This window comes from Nicotiana tabacum, chromosome 5, assembly GCF_000715075.1.
Source record: "Nicotiana tabacum cultivar K326 chromosome 5, ASM71507v2, whole genome shotgun sequence".
In the NCBI taxonomy this organism is placed as follows: Eukaryota; Viridiplantae; Streptophyta; class Magnoliopsida; order Solanales; family Solanaceae; genus Nicotiana; species Nicotiana tabacum.
In genome coordinates, this window is record NC_134084.1 from 133,395,818 (window position 1) to 133,417,803 (window position 21,986).

At 37.8% G+C, this 21,986-nt stretch overlaps 2 protein-coding genes across 2 annotated transcripts; both read left to right on the forward strand.

The window, feature by feature from the left end:
• The first annotated feature begins 11,075 nt into the window (after window positions 1-11,075).
• LOC107810504 (uncharacterized) lies at window positions 11,076-14,907 on the forward strand. The gene is made up of 7 exons (XM_075254081.1): window positions 11,076-11,162; window positions 11,255-11,313; window positions 12,658-12,791; window positions 13,622-13,767; window positions 13,945-14,016; window positions 14,159-14,260; window positions 14,353-14,907. Exons 1-7 carry the CDS (start codon window positions 11,111-11,113, stop codon window positions 14,526-14,528), a joined length of 741 nt encoding a protein of 246 aa, XP_075110182.1. The 5' UTR covers window positions 11,076-11,110; the 3' UTR covers window positions 14,529-14,907.
• A 2,602-nt stretch (window positions 14,908-17,509) lies between these two features.
• On the forward strand, window positions 17,510-21,401 carry LOC107810503 (cis-prenyltransferase 4, chloroplastic). Its single transcript, XM_016635292.2, has 3 exons — window positions 17,510-18,060; window positions 18,145-18,212; window positions 19,777-21,401. Exons 1-3 carry the CDS (start codon window positions 17,662-17,664, stop codon window positions 20,222-20,224), a joined length of 915 nt encoding a protein of 304 aa, XP_016490778.1. The 5' UTR covers window positions 17,510-17,661; the 3' UTR covers window positions 20,225-21,401.
• Window positions 21,402-21,986: the final 585 nt, after the last annotated feature.

Sequence of the window (21,986 nt, forward strand, 5' to 3'; positions counted from 1 at the left end):
GACCAATACCTATTTCCTGACGTTGAGCCTGTGCGGCTACTAATCAGGTTAATAGCTGAATAACGTCTCTCATCTCCTGACCCGATGCATCCGGCTGAGGTGCTGAATGTACAGGGGTGGGCGCTAGAGCTGGTGCCCCTCGGAGCTCTTCTGGAAAGGACGGTATATGTGAAGTCTGAGATGGAACCTCACCATAAGACTCTCCCCGAGCCCTAGTAACTCGTGGCGCTTGACTAGTAGTTTCACTAGCCACGGACTTTCCCTTTTGGGTGGTCGTACTCTTTGGAGGTATTGTTGAAAATATAACATATCATTAGGAACATGAATTCTTGTATCGCACGATCTAAGATAAAAAGAGAGGATAACATCCTATTTGTCATGTAGCCTCCTGTCTATAAGTGTGGTGCACAACACACCCATAAACAAGACTCTACTAGACACGGTCAGTAGACAACCCTAGGACAGAACTGTTTTGAAACCACTTTTGTCACGACCCAAACCGATGGGTCGCGACGGGTGCCTGAGTCCTACTTGTGAAACACCCCTAAGCATGCGTCTAAGATATGAACCTGAATACATCTGCTGAATTACGAAAATAACATACATGAAGGAAACTCGCCAACAAGGCATATGTACGTCTACATGCAGAATACAGTGGGCGAGTCGGCAAGGCTGCTACAGACAACTATACATCTAAAACTAAAAGCCGACAAGGCCATATATAACCCAACTAGATATACTGTTTGCAGACCTCAAATAGAAATATAATTGTACAAAGACGGGACTAAGCCACGTCATACCCATATATATATATATATATACCAAAATTAAATGCTGCTCCGGATCAAGTAGAGCACGCCAACTCTCGCTGATCAGGGATCTTAAGAAGGGGGACTGTCAGCTTGCCTACCTGCACCTGAGGGCATGAAATGCAGGCCCCATGAAATAGGGCATCAGTACGAAAAATGTACTGAGTATGTAAAACATGAAAATTAGTACATAAAAGACGTAGATGAAACATGGGATATAGAAACACATCTTTAAATCTGAATAACTTTGTAAATTCTAAAACATTTATAATGTCATGCACATGCGTATAAATGTCGTTCCATGCATAGGTATGGGTGTACATTATATCATCAAGCCTCTCAGGGCATCCCATCATATCGTCTCGGCTAGTATGGGCAACATCATCAACATATACTAGCTGATCAGGTGGTGGTGCATATATAACGCCATAACCTTTTCCCATATCCCATATACATATATTTACATATATACGCGTATATAATGTCATCTGGTCATGAGTCAATACACATGTATAAATGGGTGAAATGCATGAAAAATACGTAAAATTCTCAATATTTCTTCTGGATAAACTTTTTCAACTGTGTATTATTCTGAGACCCACGAACAAAAGATAATAATAATTCTCATGGGGAATCAAGAATATAGACACCCCTAGTATCTCTATGAATAGAGTAATTTATGGAAATTGTGCATTTTCTCGTTTCTTCAGTATAATTTGGACCATGCCAAAGAAAGAAGGGATGGCCTTAATATACCTGGGAGCAGGGAAAACTCCGTATAATATTCTTGGAGAAGATTGCACCGTACTCCTTTAGAACCACAAAATTTTACGTTGCTACAATTCTAATAAATTCGTGTTAGAATTGCGTTGTTGCAAGATTTCATTGGATCCTTTTCTTTTCGGATGCTTAGCGTTCTGCTATTGTTATTAAGAATGAAATGAGGAGGCAAGACTTGGTTTTGATGTTCTCTAAAATTTTATCCATCTCTTAAAGGAGATGTAAAGAGACCAAACTTGATACATATCTTTAGTCATTTAAGAGTTATACACGTAGATGCCACTGATCCTATATGATTAATTAGTCATATGCTTTGAGCTTCCTTGTTGCCACGCATCATTTTATAATTTAATAATTAACTAGGTAATGTCCCCATACCCGGTAATTAATCAATTGCCTGCATACTTTAATTACCTCAAATTACTTAAAATTCTACTTATTTTTAATATACTTTATACATTATACTACCGTGGTTATATGGTACCTTGCATAGTACTAGTTTATAATTATCGGGTATTATCGCTCAAAATATCGCTCGACCCGTATTTTATTCCAAATTGGTCATTTTCCACGAAACTTGTTTTCTTTAATTTATGTAGCCTTTATCCTTTATGATACTTACTTCTCACTTGTTATAAATAGTGTAAATACGTTAACCTCAAGATAATTTTATCCCTGAGTCTACCTCGACTAACTGAAGATGAAACTTTTAACGTACAAAAATGCGAGATGTAACAAGTCCAATTCTTGAGAACAATCCCTTCTCCATTGTCTGAATAGTAAGGCCTTCATCCTCCTCCTTCTCAACTATCGCACTTCATTCCATGTCTTCATCATCCAGAAACAAATTCCTTATGCCAGCTAGAACTTCATCTTCTTCGGACCCCCACATCAAGTCAGCTTGATGAAATGACTGGCTCAAATGTGGTACTGGTTGCTTTAGAGGGTAATAAGGACCACGCCATAGTGGCGACCAATTCTGCTACTCGTGCCAGGTGTATTCATACCCAAGCCCAAAAGTTGTGTCGTGACGCTTTAGCTGTATCGGTTTGGTGATGCCTTGGAGATTCTTGTTGAGACCCTTGCCAGGTTCATACCCTATCTATGCTAATATGCTTTCTATTTTACTGCTTAACCATTTGTCTTTCTCAATTGCGTTGACGCGCTCGATGCGATGGTATGTTTCTCCACCCAACTTCCTTCTATTCTCGACGACCAGAACAGTCTAATTGGTATAAATAGGGTTACTTCCATCCCCATGGATGATCACTTCCTGATGGTTCCACTCAAACTTCATGGCCTGATGTAGAGCATAGGCCTCAGCCCCAGCGGCATGTATCTATGCTTGTCCCAACAATAGGTTGTAGGTGGCGGATATATCCAACACCTGAAATTCAACATCAAACCAGGTCGAGCTCATCTGTAGGCTGAGGTTGGTTTCCCTAATTGTGGCCCTTTGAGACCCATAAAATACTTTCACATTCATACTCCCTGCTCGTATCTCATACAGACCCTTACCCAATCTTTTCAAAGTAATTAGTGGACATATGTTGAGACTTGAACCCCCATCTATCAGGACTCTGGCGATGAATTTGCCCTCAAATTGCACCATGATATGTAGTGCCCTATTTGACTCAGTCCTTCTGGAGGCAGTTCGTCTTCATGAAAAGTGATCTTGTGGCTTTCCAACACTTGTCCTACCATATTGGCCATTTCTCCACTGGTGATGTTATTGGGTACATAGGCTTCACTCAGCACCTTCATCAGGGCATTCCTTTGTGTCTTAGAGTTTTGCAGCAGTGATAAGATGGATATCAAGGTAGGAGTTTTATTCAAATGATCGACCACAGAGTATTCTCTTACTTGAACCTTCCTCCAAAGGTAGTCAGGGCTAGTCTCAACGATAGGCAGCTTAGATGTAGTTTCTTTGCTTGTTCCTCCCAAATGCTCGGGTGTGTTAACCTTACCAGTTCTAGTCATGCCTTGTGTTACACCTGTTTCTTCCACTTTCGCTTTTCCTTTCCTTTTTGCCTCCACGACATAATCCCATGGTATAGCTTTAGCATGGTAAGATGGAGTAGGTGCTACCATCACAGTGAAGGGTGTGGTTACCTCAACTTCAAACAGTGTTGGTGTGGCTACTTCAACTTCAATTGGTGCCTGAGTTTGTACCACAATAGGTGTGAGAGTGACTGGAGATGTTTTAGGATCATCCCTCTCCTGGATGAGTCCAATTGACCCTTCTGGATCTCATTCTTCATCGGTCTCTAAACATTTACCCCCCACCTCTGTGATCTGGGAGAGGATTATTACGAATATTGGGTGCAATCTCCTTTTACTTAGTGTCAATTAATGTCTGGATCTTGTCCTACAAAGTGCGACATTCATCAATGGTATCACCCTTCTTGCCTGAGTAATAGGCATATGTCTTGTTTGGGTTAATCCATTGTAAGAGTTTTCTATAGCAACAGTAGGAATGGGAGTGACATAACAGGCAACTTTCAGTCTCTTGTAGAGTTGGTCTATGGGTTCAACAATTGGGGTGTATTGTCTGGGTGGTCCACGGTCGATATTTGGGCTAGGTTTTTGGTAGTTTTGGAGGGCTAGTGGTGAGTGGTAGTGTGTTGGTTGAGTATATAAGTATGGTAAGTGGCTGCAAGTTGGTGGTATCTGGGAGGTGAAGGTTGATATGTGGGTAGGGGTGTTTGGTATGTAAGAGGAGACTTTGGACCTTGGGCTTACCATTACTGCACTTACTTCTTTTTTCATAGAGATACCTCCTGACTGCAAGGCTTTATTTGTGGCTTGGAGTGATTCCACTTTTGATCCATTCTTATATTCTTTCTCCCAACTTGATAATGTCAGAAAACTTATGGTTTTCAATAACCATCAATCTTTCGTAGTATTGCGGATCCTGAGCTCTAATAAAGAACTTATTCATCTGTTCTTCTTCTAGTGTTGGCCTTACCTTTGCGGCTTCAGACCTCTACCGAGTAGCATACTCGCATAAAGTTTCTGTTGGCTTCTTCTTATGATTCTAAATGTAGAAAACATCTGGTGCATTTTCTATGTTGAACCTGAATCGGTCCATGAAGTCTGACGCCATGTCTCTCAATTAACCAACTTCTTTGGGTTCTAACTTATATACCAAGACAAGGCGTCTCCAATGAGGCTCCTCATGAACAACTTCATACGGATCCGTTCGTCCTTGCTAACCCCTACAAGCTTGTCACAATACGTTCTTAAATGCACTTTTGGATTCTGTCGAACATTTCAAACTTAGGAGGTTTGTAACCCTCCGACAGTTCTACATCTGGTTGAATACATAAATCCTCATAATTCAAACCCTCAATGCTTTTGCCACCTTTGACAATTTGAACTCTGCCAGTAAGTTTCTTGAGTTCTTCCGCCATGTTCTTGATAAGCAGGTCCTTCTCGGTGGATTTGGGTATGTATAGGGTCTATTATGGGATATGGGGTAAAGTTTCCACATATATGGGATTGCTTTGATGGACTCTGGGAATCTGGGCATAATGGTGGTGGTTGGTTGAGTTTTGGGGATCAGGGGTAGGTTGTGGTGCGTTTTGAGGAGTATGATAAGTGGTGGTTTGTGAATATTGAGTTGGATGGTGATGGTGTTGTGGAGAAGTAGGTACTGGTGGAGGATTATGGTTTTGAGGAGGTTTGGCGTATTGATGAGGCGAGGGAGGATTTTGCGGATTTTGGTTTTGTGTGTTTTGAGGAGGTGCCTGGTTTTGGGCACTTGTGTTTTGTTGGTTGATGTCGGGGACATTTAGGGTAAGGGAAAAGTTTGCCAAGTTTTGGACCTGCTCAATCTCCCCTTGTAGATCCAATATTTTCTATTCTAGGCACATGACCAATTCATTTTGGGCTGGAGTACTCCGACCGTTCGAAGTTTCAACGTGTTCAGCATTGTCTTTACTGATACCACTTAAATTGTCCATATTTCCTTTTCCTTTGCTTTTGCCTTTAGGATCACTTGGTGGAGGAGGAGGTGGAGGACCTCTGGATCTAGTATGATATGCAGATGATGCCAGTATGCACAAACCAACCTTGGGGAATGGGAATAATCAAAAGAATGAAAAACAAAAAAGTAACCAAGTCAGTAAGGAATATTGAAAGAATGCTTGCAATATCGAACATGCTTTGCAGAATAAATTCGTGTCCTAATTTGGGGGACCTCATTGTGCCTGAGGTAGGCCTGGCGACACAGAGACTTGGAGAAAATTGATGCCAATAATTTCATCATTTCATTAACATGAAAATAAATCAAATCTTTACTAAAACGACAATAATAAGAAAGTTACTAGTGGCATTTGCCTTTATTACAATCGAAATCTAATGGCATTTGCCTTATTACTAAAGTAGAAAGCATTAAAACAACATTCCCCTGATTTGCTCTGTCTCAGAAAGGCCTTCCCCGTGCTTTGCTCTTTTGACTCCATCGATCAAATTCCCCAAGCCGCGCATATCTAGTAATAGATAAGCCTGAGCCTGCAGCCCTCTTTCTCATTTTCTCTTCAAGTTCCATCAACCCTTGCCCCAGATATTCCAATCTCTTTGTTGATTTGGTGGCAATTTCCCTCCATTCATTGATTGCTTCCATATCCTCCTTATGTTGTTCCAGATGCCTAGCTTCAGACTCAAAAACCCTCTTGCGTAACCTCCTGTACTTGTCCTGTGCTTCAGCAGCGTCATCTATGATCCTGTTTTCAAATTAACTCTCGGCTTGACGTCTCCTGCTATATCATCCACTAGCCATGATGGGTATAAGTACATATGATCGGCATGTTATTTGTCTGTCTCAATAGTATCTTTTTCCACAATGACTTTTCTGATTCCACATATGTTATGCCTCGAACTTGAATGGTATAACGTCCCCTTTAAAATCTGCTTTGTACTAGACCATGTTGGAAACCCAAGGTATATTTTTTTTTGCATGCTTGTCTCATTACCCTTATGGGAGCATAAGGAAAAATTCCCCTCGACCCGATCAGTACTAGATGAGTAGTTTCTCTTGACCTGATGATGAACGCATCGCTAGGAAACCATTCGAACATCCAATGTACCTGCTCGTCCGTCAGATTGTTGTAGAAGCGCACCCAGCTCACAGCATTCCAGGTTGTGCAAATCTGTATGGGATAAATGTCATTCTCTTTGGGTGATGGTAAGTTATGTGGTCATTCAATGGTCGTTGCAGAAGCTCTTGACGGTATTCACCTATCTGGAAATTTTCTAATAACCAAACTTGCAATAGCAGATTACTACCCTCGAAGTGCTCGAACCCTTGCTTGTATCGATCTAGAGCACGGTATATTTCGGCCAAGATCATGGAGATGATAGTGTAGGTTTGTCCCTCAATGCCTTCCATTAAGGTCCTGGCGACCATGGCTAGATGAGTGCGGATCCTTCCCCCTTTCCTCGAAAATATAAGCAACCCTAAGAAGCAGACAATGAACACGTAGACTCGACGGTGCGTCCAGCTCAAGGAAGTAATGGCGAGTTCCTCATGATGGAGACGATATGACTTACTATGCCTGTAATGCTCATAAAGGAATCCAAATAGGATGCACGACTTCTTCAAACAAAGCAATTCATCATTTTTTTTAAACCTAGCATTTTCGGAAAACCACGAGGGGTGCGATTCTCTGGTACCAATAATCCGGGACTATCCCATGGCATCTTAGCGAAACCTCCTATTTCCTCCAAGAGAGGAGTCATCTCTATGTCACCGAAGCGGAAGACAACCCTCTTCTCATCCCAAAACATAGTAGCGGCCTCAATTAGTGCTCTATTTGGTCGGATGTCTGACGAAGATGGTAGATTACCAAAGACCCTTCTCACATGATTCTTGTCTCTAGGCGTGAGATTTTCCACCAATCCAGCAGCAGAGGTGGGATGTTTTGGACCATGCCGAACCTGGGGACTTCGTGCTTCATTTTCTACAAACAAATAGAGTTAGCCCTTTCCCTTTCCGGATTTGACTATTTACACACTAATGATCAACATATTAGCATATTTTCTCCAAGTAATGCACGTGATGGTGTCCATTAGGATTGTGGAAATCCCGTCCGACTTTGGACAAGGCTTATCTTAGCAAGATATCACGTTGAAAACGTTATAAATCTTACTAGATTTAACATGATGCATGTACATTTGATATTGGAGTAGGGTTTCTAGAGTAGCCTAGACTGGTACTCTCAAGTCGACAACGTGAGAGGGAAAGGCACGGGACTGTCGACTGCAATGTTGATTGACTAGTCTACCGCAAATAAGCCTTTTCAATTTTAAAAAGGTAATTTTGGAAGAGCGCAGACACTCATCAAACGCACATATATTGATAATTGGCACGAGTGGAATATGATGTGGAGCATGCTTTATGCAAAGATAATAACATGTTGCCAAGTATTTGCATAATAAATATGTGAAAGCAACAAACTCAATATTAAGATAAAACATAAAAGACGTAAAAAGAAAAATAAAATAAGAAGTTAGTTCGTGGAATATAGGGAATGTAATAAAGTAAGCAAGGGAGTAGGGGTAGGAGAGACATGATGTAGCAATCTTTAAACAAATAAAGAGCAGTTTAGAGCAGATAAAGGTGAATAAGAAAGGGATATGCATGTTATAACCAATTTAAGCAAAGAAGGGTGAGAAGGGAAGGGATTTGCATATTACAACGAATTTAAACAAGTAAAGGGAAAATAGAAGAGGGATGTGCATGTAACAAGTAAAGTGAAAATGGAAGAGAGAGGTGCATGTAACAATGAATTAGATAAATAAAAGGAAAATGGGAGAGGGGTGTGCATGTAGCAGCAAATAAATGGAAAAGGGAAGCACGTTTTTTATCAAAGAAGACTAATACATATAAGCCAAATTCACTATGGTAAGAGCCTAAGTGTAAATCCCCAGTAGAGTCGCCATGCTATCACGCTTCTTTTTCTCGCGGAATTAGGTTTCGACGTGTGACAACTCTTTTAAAGATGTATTAAAAGAGGAGAGTCATTACCTAACGATTTTTAAGGTGCGTTAGGGCACCTATTTGCAAATGACTCTGGTTCAACTAGTTTACATCACCAAAGATCGGGTAAGGGCTCAAGTTACCTCGAGGAAAAGGTATTAGGCACTTCTCGAGGTCCACAATTGTGGGTCCCGACCGAACTTAAATTATATGGATTAGTCAAATAAACGAAGAGAGCACAAAATTTGAGAATTTTATTGTAAAAAGATTAACAGATGGGTACAACTATTGATTCTAATAGAAAAGAAAGAAAAGAGGGGGGTACTAAGCTTTTTAGCCTTAAGGATCACCTCGTGCCACATAAATAATATTTCGTAACTCCCTCGAAATGGGGTGTTACTCATATTATTCAGCGGGCATAGACTATCATCTCTTGCTACCCGATTACTATGTTAAAGTTGCCTACCTAAAAACGCTCTAATTCAATTCTAAGACGTGTCCTATACATGCATTACCCGTCCATACCTATGGTCCGGGAGGTTTTAGACCTCTATTTGGATGGTTCTAGACCTTATCTAGGCTACTCAAAAATGTAAAAGCTAGGCGACAATCAAAACATCCAAATACTTCACATAGATGCAATTAAAGGCTCACATTGACCTCCACACTTAAGCAGCAAGTGCATGCAAACAAATATATCAATTAGGAATTGGCAGAATCCAGAATCTTAAACCTATGGGCAGGCTTTCTAGGTGATCAAAGTATGCAGGTAAATTTCAGATGCAGAATATTGCTTATAGGCGGAATTATGTAGGATTACACGCTAATTATTAATAGTTTTAAGTTACCAATCTCATATGTGATACCTAGGTGATCTACACAATTAGGTATAACAGAATCTGCCGGGAAGAGTCCCAGAATTATCTAGATTTTCCTAACAGTGACGCTCAAAACAGTGTTTGAGTAGTCTAATGTTAACCAATTAACAAGCCATTGTTTTCTATAGGCAGGATCTCTAACAGTTCATGATTAGAACCGCTTTATTTATACTTAGTCCTATAATCAAGATTTCTAGTGATCAATATGATATAATAGCGAATGAAGTGATCAAAATTCTATAGGCATGATTTCTAGTAAATAACTGAAGTGAATTGAAAGAAACTTTGTTGCCATTTGTTCCTATAGGCTGGTTTCTAATGCATTTAAAAGTAGTCATGCAGAGTGTTCACTTCCTATAGCATGCTGTCTATAAACACGTAGCAGTAGACATAGCATCTGAACTCATGATTAATGGTAAACAAGTAGTGTGTGCGTGCTTCTCCTAATGTCATGATCTCTACAGTGCTCATGTAATCGAACAACACATATAACAAACACATTGTCAAGTCCTATAGGCATGTTATCTACCCATTGCATGTAGGTAGATATCAAATTTCCTTCTTACTAACACCTTAATTGCTTATACAAAAGGTTATTACAAGCCCAAAATGAGTAAAAAGTACAAATATTACATAATAGTGATAATAGGCCTATAGCAGGCCTAAATAAATATACCCAGCATTGCCTGGACCTTCAATAACTCTTACACATCATACTCATGCCTTCAACAAAGAGCCACATTAATTACACGCCTCACGGATCCATAGAGGAGTCCAGAACCAATTTACTCAACCATAGCACCAAGTGTTGCACCATTTAAATCAGCCAATTCAGGTACACAACACATAATAGGGTGAAGTAGAATGAATAGGAACAGTTTTAAGATTGAGGGAGTAACTAAAGACCAGGCCCTAGTGTGTCTGAGTTCACAAGGGTCTCAATTGGACACTGAGCAGTGCTCACACTAGGGAGGTCAACAATAGAACCTAATATGAGGAGTTTAGAATAGCATAAATTGTAGGTAAGTAGAGTGGACAGAAGTTGGAGGATACACTTATATCCTAAAGTAGACATAACCAAGTTGATCATATAGGATAGCCAGTCAAGCAGGTCATAAATAAATTAATATAGCAACAATTCTTTCATCTAATATATGTGTCAGAGAATTGACTATTTCAGTATATCTTTTTCCTTTTCATATTGAAATGTTAAAGCATCCATGGTGAATGTGCATTTAGCATATTTCTTAAATTTTGTATGCAAAATATTTTCTTTCTTGCAAAAAAATTAACAACGGCCTCAATTTAATTAAAAAATATCTTAAATTTTACTAGCAAGAAAGATAAAATTCAAGTATTGGTTTGGACGAAAAATATTATACTTCACCTTTGTAAGGATAGAGAGAGAAAAAAATATTTTTTAAGGAATTCTCACCAAAAAAATATTGCATAAGGAGTTTCTTTTCCCATTCAAATTGTGAGCGGTATTGTTTTGCAACCCTTAAAGGTTAAGGGGGTAAAGTGAATTTTACCCCAAAACAAATAAAAGAACAGAGGGGGTTAGTTTGTAATTTACAGAAAACATAGGGGCAGGTCTGATAATAACAAAAATGATTGTATAGTCAAGTCTTGCTCGTTTCCCAAATTTTCCAATCACAGTAATGGATGCTGCTCTGTTTTCTCCTTCTTCCCTCTTCGGCGGCAACTCCTCTGGTACTCCTTTTACTATTTCCTAACAATATTCCTAAAGGATTCAAAATGCATTCATTTTATAATAGTTAAAGAGATTTTTTTTTTTTTTGCAGATGAAGAGAACACGGAGACCCAGCAAAATGTGGAGAGGAGGCACCAGTTCCCTGGAATGGTGAGTTTAATCATATTTTCAATAACTACCCCAACCAAGTTTATTATTATTTGTGTTTTGTGCTCAGCTCTTGATTCTGTATTGGGTTCCCAGAAATTGTATAGTATAGCAGTTACTCCCTCTGTCCCAAAAAAAAAAAAAAAAAAAAAAAAATTCACGCCTTTCTATATTTATAAATAATTTAACTTTAAGCTTCTCATTTTAATACCAGAGTTAACTAATCAAAATCAATTTTGACATTTTGGTTAGTGATTGACTCTCCACTTTCTGGAGATTTATTTGGTTTGTGTATTAGTTCTATAAAGTGAATGTCGGTGAAGCTTGATGTATGTACATTTGTTAAATCACAAATTTCGTCTTGTCATTTTTTACTGTGTGCATATTTACATGAAGATGTAATCTTTTTGTGATATGCATTGAAAATTTTGGTTGCATGCTGGCTGCTGCTTATCAACTCTAGTTGTAGGTTTAAAAGGAATATCATGGTTGCAAGTTGTGAAGTAATAAGTCTAAGGAATCTTTCCAATATTATGTATAGTTCCCTTGGACAATTACCTGGGAGAATATACAACAACAACAACAACAACTACCCAGTAAAATCCCACATAGTGGGGTCTGGGGAGGGTAATGTGTACGCAGACCTTACCCCTGCCCCGATAGGGGCAGAGAGGCTGTTTCCGATAGACCCTCGGCTCAGAAGGACGAAGATAAAATAAAAAACAAGAAAAGAGAATTCATTAGTAACTCCAGTGGAAACCGTAATAGTAATTGAAGCATAAAAACCAAAAGATGAATGACATGCAATAACAATAACCAGAATCTAAGGCTCGGGACTAAGATAAACAACAAGAGTAGTGTGGGACCTGGGAGAATATACGATTTTGTTATTATTTTTTACGGTACATTGATACCATCTTCTGGCTAAATAAATACAGTTTGAGATCAGTATTCAGTTAATTGACCAAATCTTCCACTTATCAGAAGTTATGGGGAATCAAATTAAGTTTCCAGGATTTATCACAATCAGTGGCGAAGCCAGAAATTTTTCCAAGGATATTTAGACTTGAAAGAAGAAAAAAAATTCCCGATAAAGGGTATTCAATATATGTTATATGCATCTAAAATCAATATTTTACTTATATACACAATGTAATTTTTCGTAATATATCAACAAAGGATGGTCAATTGACCACCCTTAGCAAAGGATGCTTCGCCCCTGATCACAATGCTGCTGTTTCTTTGTCTTTATGCCAAAGTAAATGTCTGAGGGATATATGAGTACTGAGTATGTTGTTTATTAAGTTCCTCAGCATGGAAACTAATACACTTTGGCATGCCCCGCAGGAGTTGCTCATCCAAGAATTCTCTTTTCACCAGCTGAATGCTAATTTACTTTGGCCTGGTACATTTGCGTTTGCAGAATGGCTTGCACAGCATACATCCTGGTTTAGAGGGCGACGCATAATTGAGCTGGGCAGGTAATACCTTAAAGCATTTAACGTTTTGTTCTCTCATCCTAAAAGATTGGACGTTCTTCTGTGTTTTCTCTGCTAAACGACATGCCTTCACAGTGCAAAGGAACCTTGTTGCAATTCTGTTTAAATGTTCCTCATAAATTGAGAAGAAACAAACTTCCTTTTCAATATCAAAATAATGTTTCTCATTATAGACTGTCATATTAGCAATTTTCTATGACGTGTTTTCGTCTTTAGCAATTGTTTACACAAGTATCGTTCCATCTAAGATACTTTCAGTTATAATGCCAAGTTTTGCAACTTATTGTTATAATGCTAAGTTTTGCAAAGTAATAGAGAACTTTAATAAAAGCACTTCTTGGTATAAGGAGAATAGACAACTCCTTATATCTTCAGTAGCACAATTGAAGATGAAGCAGGATCCCAGTATGAAAATCAGAAATGAATAACGTTGTGCAGTTTGAGCAGAAGCTGCTTTGTTGGAATAATTTTGGTACATGCATGTTTTAGAAATGATTAGTGGTTCTGATTTGTGAAGTTATTTTGTACTGTGTTAGTTGTTTGACCTTTGTTAATGTTTATTCCAGATCTTCCTTATTTTCTGTTATTTAATTTGCAATCTCATTAGTATCTGTCGTTCTATCATCTGAAAGAGTTCTATTTATTTGTGTCCTCTTGGCTCCCATGTGTATCTAATTTTGAAAAGGGGAAAGTGGAAGAGAAAAAATTCTTTAAGTTGAAAATGTTAAACTGGTGTCTTTTCCACTTTCTCTGTCCTTCCTTTGAGACTTGTATGTGGTGGTCCTTGTGCTAACTTTTGATTTTTGTCACAGTGGGACTGGAGCTTTGGCCATCTTCTTGAGAAAATCATTTGAACTGGATATTACAACGTCGGACTATGATGATCCAGATATTGAAGAGAACATAGCACATAATTGTCGGGCGAACGGCGTTTTACCAGCCCTTCCTCACATAAGGCGTTAGCTCTTTTCCCCATGAAATTTATCCTTATACCCTTCTGATAACTGTGATGAAAATGCCCCCTGGGGAGAAAGAAAACTATATACCCTAAACAAGTTACTTCTGTACTAATATACAAGGTATGCTTTTTGAGCAAATTTTGAAGACATAAATTGACTTGCATCATTGTTCTCAGATTCATGGGGAGATGTGTTTCCAATAGCTGATCCAGACTGGGACCTCATAATCGCAAGTGATATCCTACTATGTAAGTAATTTACCTCAGGCTTGCTATCGTCCTGTAGCGGGCTTATGTTACATGGATTAGCGGTCTTGACATATCAGATCTCTCGTGCATATCCTCTAACCTTTCCCCTTTCTCCTTTTTCTTGTTCATTTGCTACTTGCAGATGTTAAACAATATGAGAACTTGGTAAAGACCCTATGCTTTCTCTTGAAATCCTACAAGCCAAAAGTTAATGAAACAGGTTCCAGAAATAGTGAAGAAAAGGGTAAGTTTTGTACATTTTGTAAAGCTTGCATATTTATCTTATACGGCACTAATCAGGTTGCTTAACCTGCTCTATCAAAACTCATGGCTCAGATATGTGCCCATTGCCCCGGCCAGCTTTCTTAATGAGCTGGAGGCGCAGAATAGGGAAAGAAGACGAGTCAATCTTTTTCACAGGATGTGAAAAGGCCGGTCTTGAAGTAAACCATTTGGGATCCCGTGTGTATTGCATTAAGCTCAAAGAACCGAGTGCCATTGAAGCAGTATAAGATAATTCAGTGAATTTTAAGAGCGATGGAATTGGGTTTAGCTTAGTGCTTGGTTCTGAGGATACTCCCTTCAAAAGCTGGCTAACCTCAGTGAGGCCATAGGCGTCTAGTATCCTTCGCCATATCTTCAAGTGTCATTCTTCCATTATTTTGGGCTCGTGCATGTTCTGCAATACTCCCTTTTATGGGTGGTGTACGAGGATTTCTTTGTTCCTTCCGGGACACATGAAGCTACCTGGTTTAGTGGTAAGTCAAGTCCCCCTTACGACATGTAACGCACAGCCTGATATGGCTCATTCAGGTTGTTGCTTGTTGGAAGTATTGGTATTCTAACGCTTAAGCAGATTTTTTCATGCATTCAACAGCAATAGGTTTTTCACCATGCTTTTTTGCAACTTTGGAGCAGCTTAAATTACATTCACTAAAAGGACTAATCCATGCTTATAGTCCCAACAAAATACTTGACAGACGTTCACATGCCCTGCGGCCTGCAGTACAAAAGTTGGGACTGAAGCTTATATAGGCTGTACAAATCACTGAATTTTTGCTACTATCATTAAAGGAAATTAAAGCATTGAGATTGCAAATTAAATAACATGAGAGCAATTCTCGTCTTGCCTGGATCGAAATGATTGGGCAATTCTGATACGCAATGCAAGGTAATTAACCAATTATATTGATTAACCAATTAGTCAAAGGATTTTGAGCTGAAATAGAAGAAACAAAGTGATATTGATCCTATGGACTAGGACATTTCTTACCACCTTGTGTATGTTGACATGTTTCTTTCGGTATCACATGTTCCAAAGCTAATAATGTTGATTGTTGAGTACGTACTTTCCAAAGTAGTATGGCTTAATCAACAAGTGCGAATATTTGGAAGGTCTTCTCTGTCGACCACAAAAGTAGTGAAAATAGCTTCTTCTTTTTTCGTTAATAAAATCAGATATGTTTGGAGAACTCTCCAGACCACAACATAAAAATCTTTATAAAATATAAAACAGTTGCTTTCTTAAACTCTTCCAAAACAAAAATCAAGAGGACTAAAATAGAGTTCAACTTTGAGAAATATGGCATATATATGTGAAGTTCGGAATCAAAGTAATGTAAAATTCAACTCGACGAACCAAAGTAATGTGAAAAAAAAAGGAAAAAACATATTTACTTAGAGCTCATGCCTGGCGTACGCTATACCAACATTACCAAACGTCCCAGGCTAATGGACGTCTGGTCAATTTTGATTGAATATAGCGCATGCCCAGCATGTGTTATACCTGTCCCTTTTCCAATCAGCCTTATATGAGTTCCTATAATGATACACCTATCATTTTAATCATATCCTTTCCACTGTTCATGCATCATCTACTTAAACCAGACTTGTAGTCATGAAGAAATCATATTTCATTATTCCGATACAAAGGTCCTTTGTTCATCAGCTTCATCTATGATTTTTTGTGAATCTTTCAACAATGATGAATGAGTGACAAATTAATCAAACTAGGAAACAAACTAAGAAGGAAAAAAAGAAGTAAAAGATCCTGTATAAAGAATCAACTAACTAGGATACTAAATATTCTATACACACAAAAAAAAACTATCTTACTTACTAGAAAACAAATCAATTAACAAAGAATCAATTTACATCTAATACAGTCCGACCTCTATAACAACATTCTTACATAGCAATACTTCACTATAAAAGCTAAATTTTTTCGGAATCATATTTCATTTTATGTTATAATATATGTTTTCTAGAAGAGCAATACGCTATAAGATTCAAAAATATTGTAAAAATTGCACAGCGCGCCCTATTTGGTCGCCCCCATTTAACCTATACCCATTTTTTAATTTTCCTCCTTCTTCTTCTTCTTCTTCTTCTTCTTCTTCTTCTTCTTCTTCTTCTTCTTCTTCTTCTGTTGCTGCTGTTGTTGGTGCTGCTATGAAACTTCAGTTCATGGGATGATTGCCATAAGTATGTTTATCAGATTATTTAAAAACAAATTATAAATAATTACGTAAGTTAGTAGACAATAATTTGTGAATATTTTCATGTACGGGAAGTTTTAAGGTCACACTTAGTGATTTTTTTCATGATAATTATGTTCTTTTCACGTTTATTGTTTCCAAAATTTATGATTTAGATACTGTTGGCAATCTGATTATTTATCTAGTATGTTAGAAAGCTTTTTCAAAAACTTCAGCTTATATAGTGCTGCAGTTTTTACAAATAAACTAAATAACTTCAACATCTTCTGCTGAAGTTTTTGAAAAAGATTTATGACAAAACTAATGAATCCAGTACAAAAAAAACTTCAGCTTATTTAGTGCTGAAGTTTTTATAAATGAACTAAATAACTTCAGCATCTATGCTGAAGTTTTGAAGTTTTTGAAAAAGCTTTACGACAAAACTATTGAATTCAAGATAAAAACTTTAGCTTATCAAGTGCTGAAGTTTTTATAAATAAACTAAATAACTTCAGCATCTTCTGCTGAAGTTTTTGAAAAAACTTAATGACAAAACTAATGAATCCAAGACAAAAAAAGCTTCAGCTTATTTAGTGTAACTACAAACAAAAATTTCAGCAAATAAAGAATAAAACTTCAGCTACTATGCTTAAGTTCAGCAATTACAAACAAAAGTTTCAGCAAATAGAGAACAAAACTTCAGCTACTATGCTTAAGTTCGGCAATTACAAACAAAAACTTCAGCACACTTGGTTCAGTATACTTGCTACTTCGGGTCCGTCTACTAGAATGCTGAAGTTTTGCGTGATTGCATTTGCTACTTCAGCTCTGTATGCTGAAGTTACGCGAAAAAGTGGATATGCTTGCAATTGTTTTTGTAAAGCAAACACATGTTAAAACGTGACCCAAAAAGTGAGTATAGATTCAAATACCCTAAAAATATTTGGAACAAAAGACACTGGTGGAGGTGTGAATGCAGCCAACAATATAAAGCAACAAGGAGTGACGTGACTATTATGTATAAGACCGCGAGAGAAGGAAAAAAAGAGAGTGTAGCCAAGAGTTTCTCACAGCCGTTGGTTTATTATCAGCAACACTAGTCTTGAAATCAAAGTTTCCAACTCCAAAAGTTGGGGAGAAAGAGCCCTTTTTGCCTTCCCGCCCAAAAATGGTGTTATCCCTCCAGCACCAGCAACTCTTCCATTCGCCCACCGGATTTAGCTCTCTACCAAAATCAATAACTAACCACCCTCTAATCTCCCTCAAACTACCAACAAGACTATCTAATAATCCACTTGCCTTTGCTCAAAACGCCGCCACAAGCCACATCGACACTGCGAAAGCAGCCTTATTGCCTCCGCCACTGAGGAAAGAATTAATGCCGAACCATGTTGCGGTGATAATGGATGGGAATAGACGGTGGGCTAAAATGAAAGGGTTGCCTATTGCCTTAGGTTACGAAGCGGGTGTTCGAGCATTTAGGAATCTTATTCAGCTGTGTTGCAATTGGGGAATTAGTGTTCTTACTGTCTTTGCTTTTTCCTCCCAAAATTGGTTCCGTCCAAAGGTAAAGTCTTTGAGTTCCTTTTTTAAGTCAATGATATTTGGTTTTATTTTGTGTTTGCTGTAAAGTTTTGCTGTTGTGTTGTAGATGGAAGTTGATTTTTTGATGGGCTTGTTCGAAAGAGGGCTGAAAAATGAACTTGAAGAGTTTGGGAGGTATATTAAACTCTAATGCTGACATAAATTTACGTATTATAACTAATTCATTGTTTGGTTTGTAGCGTTAAAACTCAGCATCACTAGTGTAATCTTGCATAATTGATACGTTCAGTTTAGATATAAAATTCTAGTTAACTAATCAAACATTTGGATTGATATATTATACTCTAGCTTATTAACACGTGAGAATCTATGTTTTATACGGGGTAGAATGTGGACTATTAATACACTAGTAAATTTGCTCGCGCGAAGGCATGGTACATTTACAAAGAGAATTAATATAATGACAACAAAATTAGATTCAATTCCTCTTTTTATTAGAAAGATAGCTATAAACAACATACATTTGGGTTAATTTATTAGTTACAAGTTTAGTTTATTTAGAGCAAATACTTCTGCTTGATATTAACTATATACTAGTATCGAAGATGCTTATTTAAGTTTTATCTAATTAAGAAAGATAAGGAGTACTAGAAAATTAAAAAAAATAATAACTTATATAAGAGTATCTAAAGACAAAAGTTCCCTTAAAGTAGACAATTCCGTCATAACATCTTTGGTTTTACTCACCACATCACAATCTCTACATTATTATTCACCACATAACATTGTCGTATTATAAATTTTGTGTAAATAGACCGTGAACCAAATGACCTTTTAGTACACTAAACATGCTTTATAAGGCTATGGCTTTAGTAATTCATGTTGTGTGCTAAGACCATGAATTTGTTGAAGTCGCCAAAAACCCAATTCCGTCATAACATCTTTGGTTTATCTCACCACATCACAATCTCTACATTATTATTCACCACATAACATTGTCGTATTATAAATTTTGTGTAAATAGACCGTGAACCAAATGACCTTTTAGTACACTAAACATGCTTTATAAGGCTATGGCTTTAGTAATTCATGTTGTGTGCTAAGACCATGAATTTGTTGAAGTCGCCAAAAACCCAATTCCGTCATAACATCTTTGGTTTTACTCACCACATCACAATCTCTACATTATTATTCACCACATAACATTGTCGTATTATAAATTTTGTGTAAATAGACCGTGAACCAAATGACCTTTTAGTACACTAGACATGCTTTATAAGGCTATGGCTTTAGTAATTCATGTTGTGTGCTAAGACCATGAATTTGTTGAAGTCGCCAAAAACCCAATGTTAAGTGTAATTGCTTTGCTAAGATCATTAATTTGTTGAAAGGACCATCAAGATCAATGCTTAATGTGTTGAGACTTGTTGATTTGAAGAACTTTGACTTTTGTTAGTGTAATTGCTTTGCTAAGATCATTAATTAGTTGAAATTACTCTCAAGATGAATGCTTAACGTGTTAACACCGGTTGATCACAAACTTTGACTTAATAGGCTCTTTACGTTTATAGTTGCAACTTCATCAGTTCATTGTACAAATTCTGATTTTCACCTGTCCAAACACACATACTTGCATGCCCTTTCTTCTTTTCTTTCTTAGAGCTTTTACTTTGAGTTGTTACGATTGACTTTTTATAGTCTACAGAGTTTCCTTGTGTGATTTATCATATTTCTACAGAGCAGGGATTCGGGTGTCTATAATTGGAGACTCCAGTAAGCTCCCCAAGTCATTACAGGACTTAATAGATGAAGCTGTAAAGACTACTAAGGAAAATTCACGGCTTCACCTCGTAGTTGCAGTCAACTACAGTGGACAGTATGATGTTGTCCAAGCTTGTCAAAACATTGCTGAAAAAGTGAAGGATGGCATTATTGAACCCAAAGACGTAGATAGTTTCCTAGTAGAGCAGGAGTTACAAACAAACTGTACTGGTTTTCCGTGTCCTGATTTACTTATAAGGACTAGCGGGGAGCAGAGACTTAGCAATTTCTTACTCTGGCAATTGGCCTACACTGAACTGTTCTTTTCACATTCACATTGGCCTGACTTTGGAGAAACTGAATTTTTGGAGGCTTTATGTTCCTTCCAGCAAAGGCAGAGGCGCTATGGTGCACAGAGTTCCTAGCTTATGCCATGTATTTTTAGAGTAACTCTGAGGCTGAACAAACATCATTGAATATCTGTGATTCTGAAGGCCAGTTCTTGCAAGAAAGAATTTTCGGGTATTTAAGGGAAGCCAATACTTTTGAAAAGTCTACTTCTTATAATCATTCGGCACCTGGATCGAAATGATGTTGGGATTTTACTATAGGTCCAAAAGAATACTCAACTTGTTTCATGTCTATAAGTTGAGGACAGTAGTCAAAGAAAACCTTTTATAGCCTGGATTTCGGAGAGTAGTCAAAGAAGACCTTTTGTGGTCTGGATTTTTCTCGTCCACTGGATTACACATCTCTCATGGCCCCGCAAATGGACAACTGTAATATGTTTCATCTAATTGCCAATTACAGTCTATCTTGTCTCCAAACTAGTAAATGAGGCAGTACGACTAGGGTCATAAGTATGGTATCTCTGCCACCTGATCGAGGAGCATCCCGGATGGTCATAAATAACTGGTATAGACTGGACATGAGGGACAATAAGCTACTTCAAACTTATCTCTACCACCTGATCGAGGACCATCTGGCATGTATTCCTCTATACTGTTGTGATTATGCATGCTAGCTTTGAGCTGAAGGTCTATCGGAAATAACCTCTCTACCTACTTAAAGGTAGGGGTAAGGTTGCGTACGCACTATCCTGCCTAGACCCCACTTATGGGACTACACTGGGTACGCTGTTGTTTGCTTGTGTCGTGTCCCCTGTTACAGTTCCTCAATGAAAATGCAATTACTTAATGCCACTATGATGCATTTGATGCCATAGTTTGAGCACGTGATATATGTAATGTAGCATTCAGTTTGAAGATAATTGAGCGGTTGGAGAGCGGATCTTTTGCTATGTGGATAACACCTTGAACAACAGGTATATAGTCTATAGACTCAGCCCCACACTTTCTTTTTCCTTTTTTCAAATGGAGAATACATTTTGTGCAACAAGCTGTATCCTGAAGGAAGAAATATTGAGCCTTGAAGTTTTTAGAATGTTTCCAGTTATACCCTGAAAACTAACTAGTATTGATGTGATTATATTATCTGTTATTTCGTGAGACTTTTTGTAAACTGCAAGCCAGTTACTAAAATGGGATCTTGATACTCATGAAAATCAAGATTCCATAAGAAATAGAATCACCATTCTTCCAATTTGTGAGTGGTCAAAGCTCTTTTGGCTATTAGTGTTTATATGGAGTATAAGTTGTAAATTCTGACTGATGAGAGGCCAAGATGAGCCTTGGAGACTTATGGGTTCGAGAAAGCCATTGGCGCTTGCATCAAGGTAGACTGCCTACATCACACCCCTTCGCATCCGGTCCATCTCTGCATCCTGTGTGAACATGATATGCTTTGTGTATTGGGTCGCCCTTTTATTGATTGATGAGAGGCCCAAGTAAGCAAACAAGACTTTCCTTTAGAGCTGGTTTAAGATCTAAACCACTTGGAGGATAAAGGTTCAACTTTAGTAATTCCTTCTTACTCTTCAGCAGAAGTAACTATCTCATGTTTCAGCCGTAAAAGTAATGATCTTTATTAATTTAAGAGGCAGGAGTTATTTTTTATTCTTTTGCACAAGTGAAGTAGCTAACCTATTACGAGTCTTGTGAGATGATTTTTGTACCTAGAGCTAGAATTAAACGATCAACTTTTGATATATTAACAAGAGGAAAGAGTAAGTGCAAAAGCAACTGTTACATTTGTTATTTTTGACTACTCAATTCTCACAAGACTTGA

What these genes read in the sequence shown, in the direction of transcription:
- LOC107810504 (XM_075254081.1), top strand. Translation starts at nt 11,111, where the DNA reads ATGGATGCTGCTCTGTTTTCTCCTTCTTCCCTCTTCGGCGGCAACTCC. An exon ending in CTTCGGCGGCAACTCCTCTG is followed by an intron (nt 11,163 to 11,254) that starts GTACTCCTTTTA and finishes TTTTTTTTGCAG; the next exon opens with ATGAAGAGAACACGGAGACC. An exon ending in GGCACCAGTTCCCTGGAATG is followed by an intron (nt 11,314 to 12,657) that starts GTGAGTTTAATC and finishes CATGCCCCGCAG; the next exon opens with GAGTTGCTCATCCAAGAATT.
- LOC107810503 (XM_016635292.2), top strand. Translation starts at nt 17,662, where the DNA reads ATGGTGTTATCCCTCCAGCACCAGCAACTCTTCCATTCGCCCACCGGA. An exon ending in AAAATTGGTTCCGTCCAAAG is followed by an intron (nt 18,061 to 18,144) that starts GTAAAGTCTTTG and finishes GTTGTGTTGTAG; the next exon opens with ATGGAAGTTGATTTTTTGAT. An exon ending in GAACTTGAAGAGTTTGGGAG is followed by an intron (nt 18,213 to 19,776) that starts GTATATTAAACT and finishes ATATTTCTACAG; the next exon opens with AGCAGGGATTCGGGTGTCTA.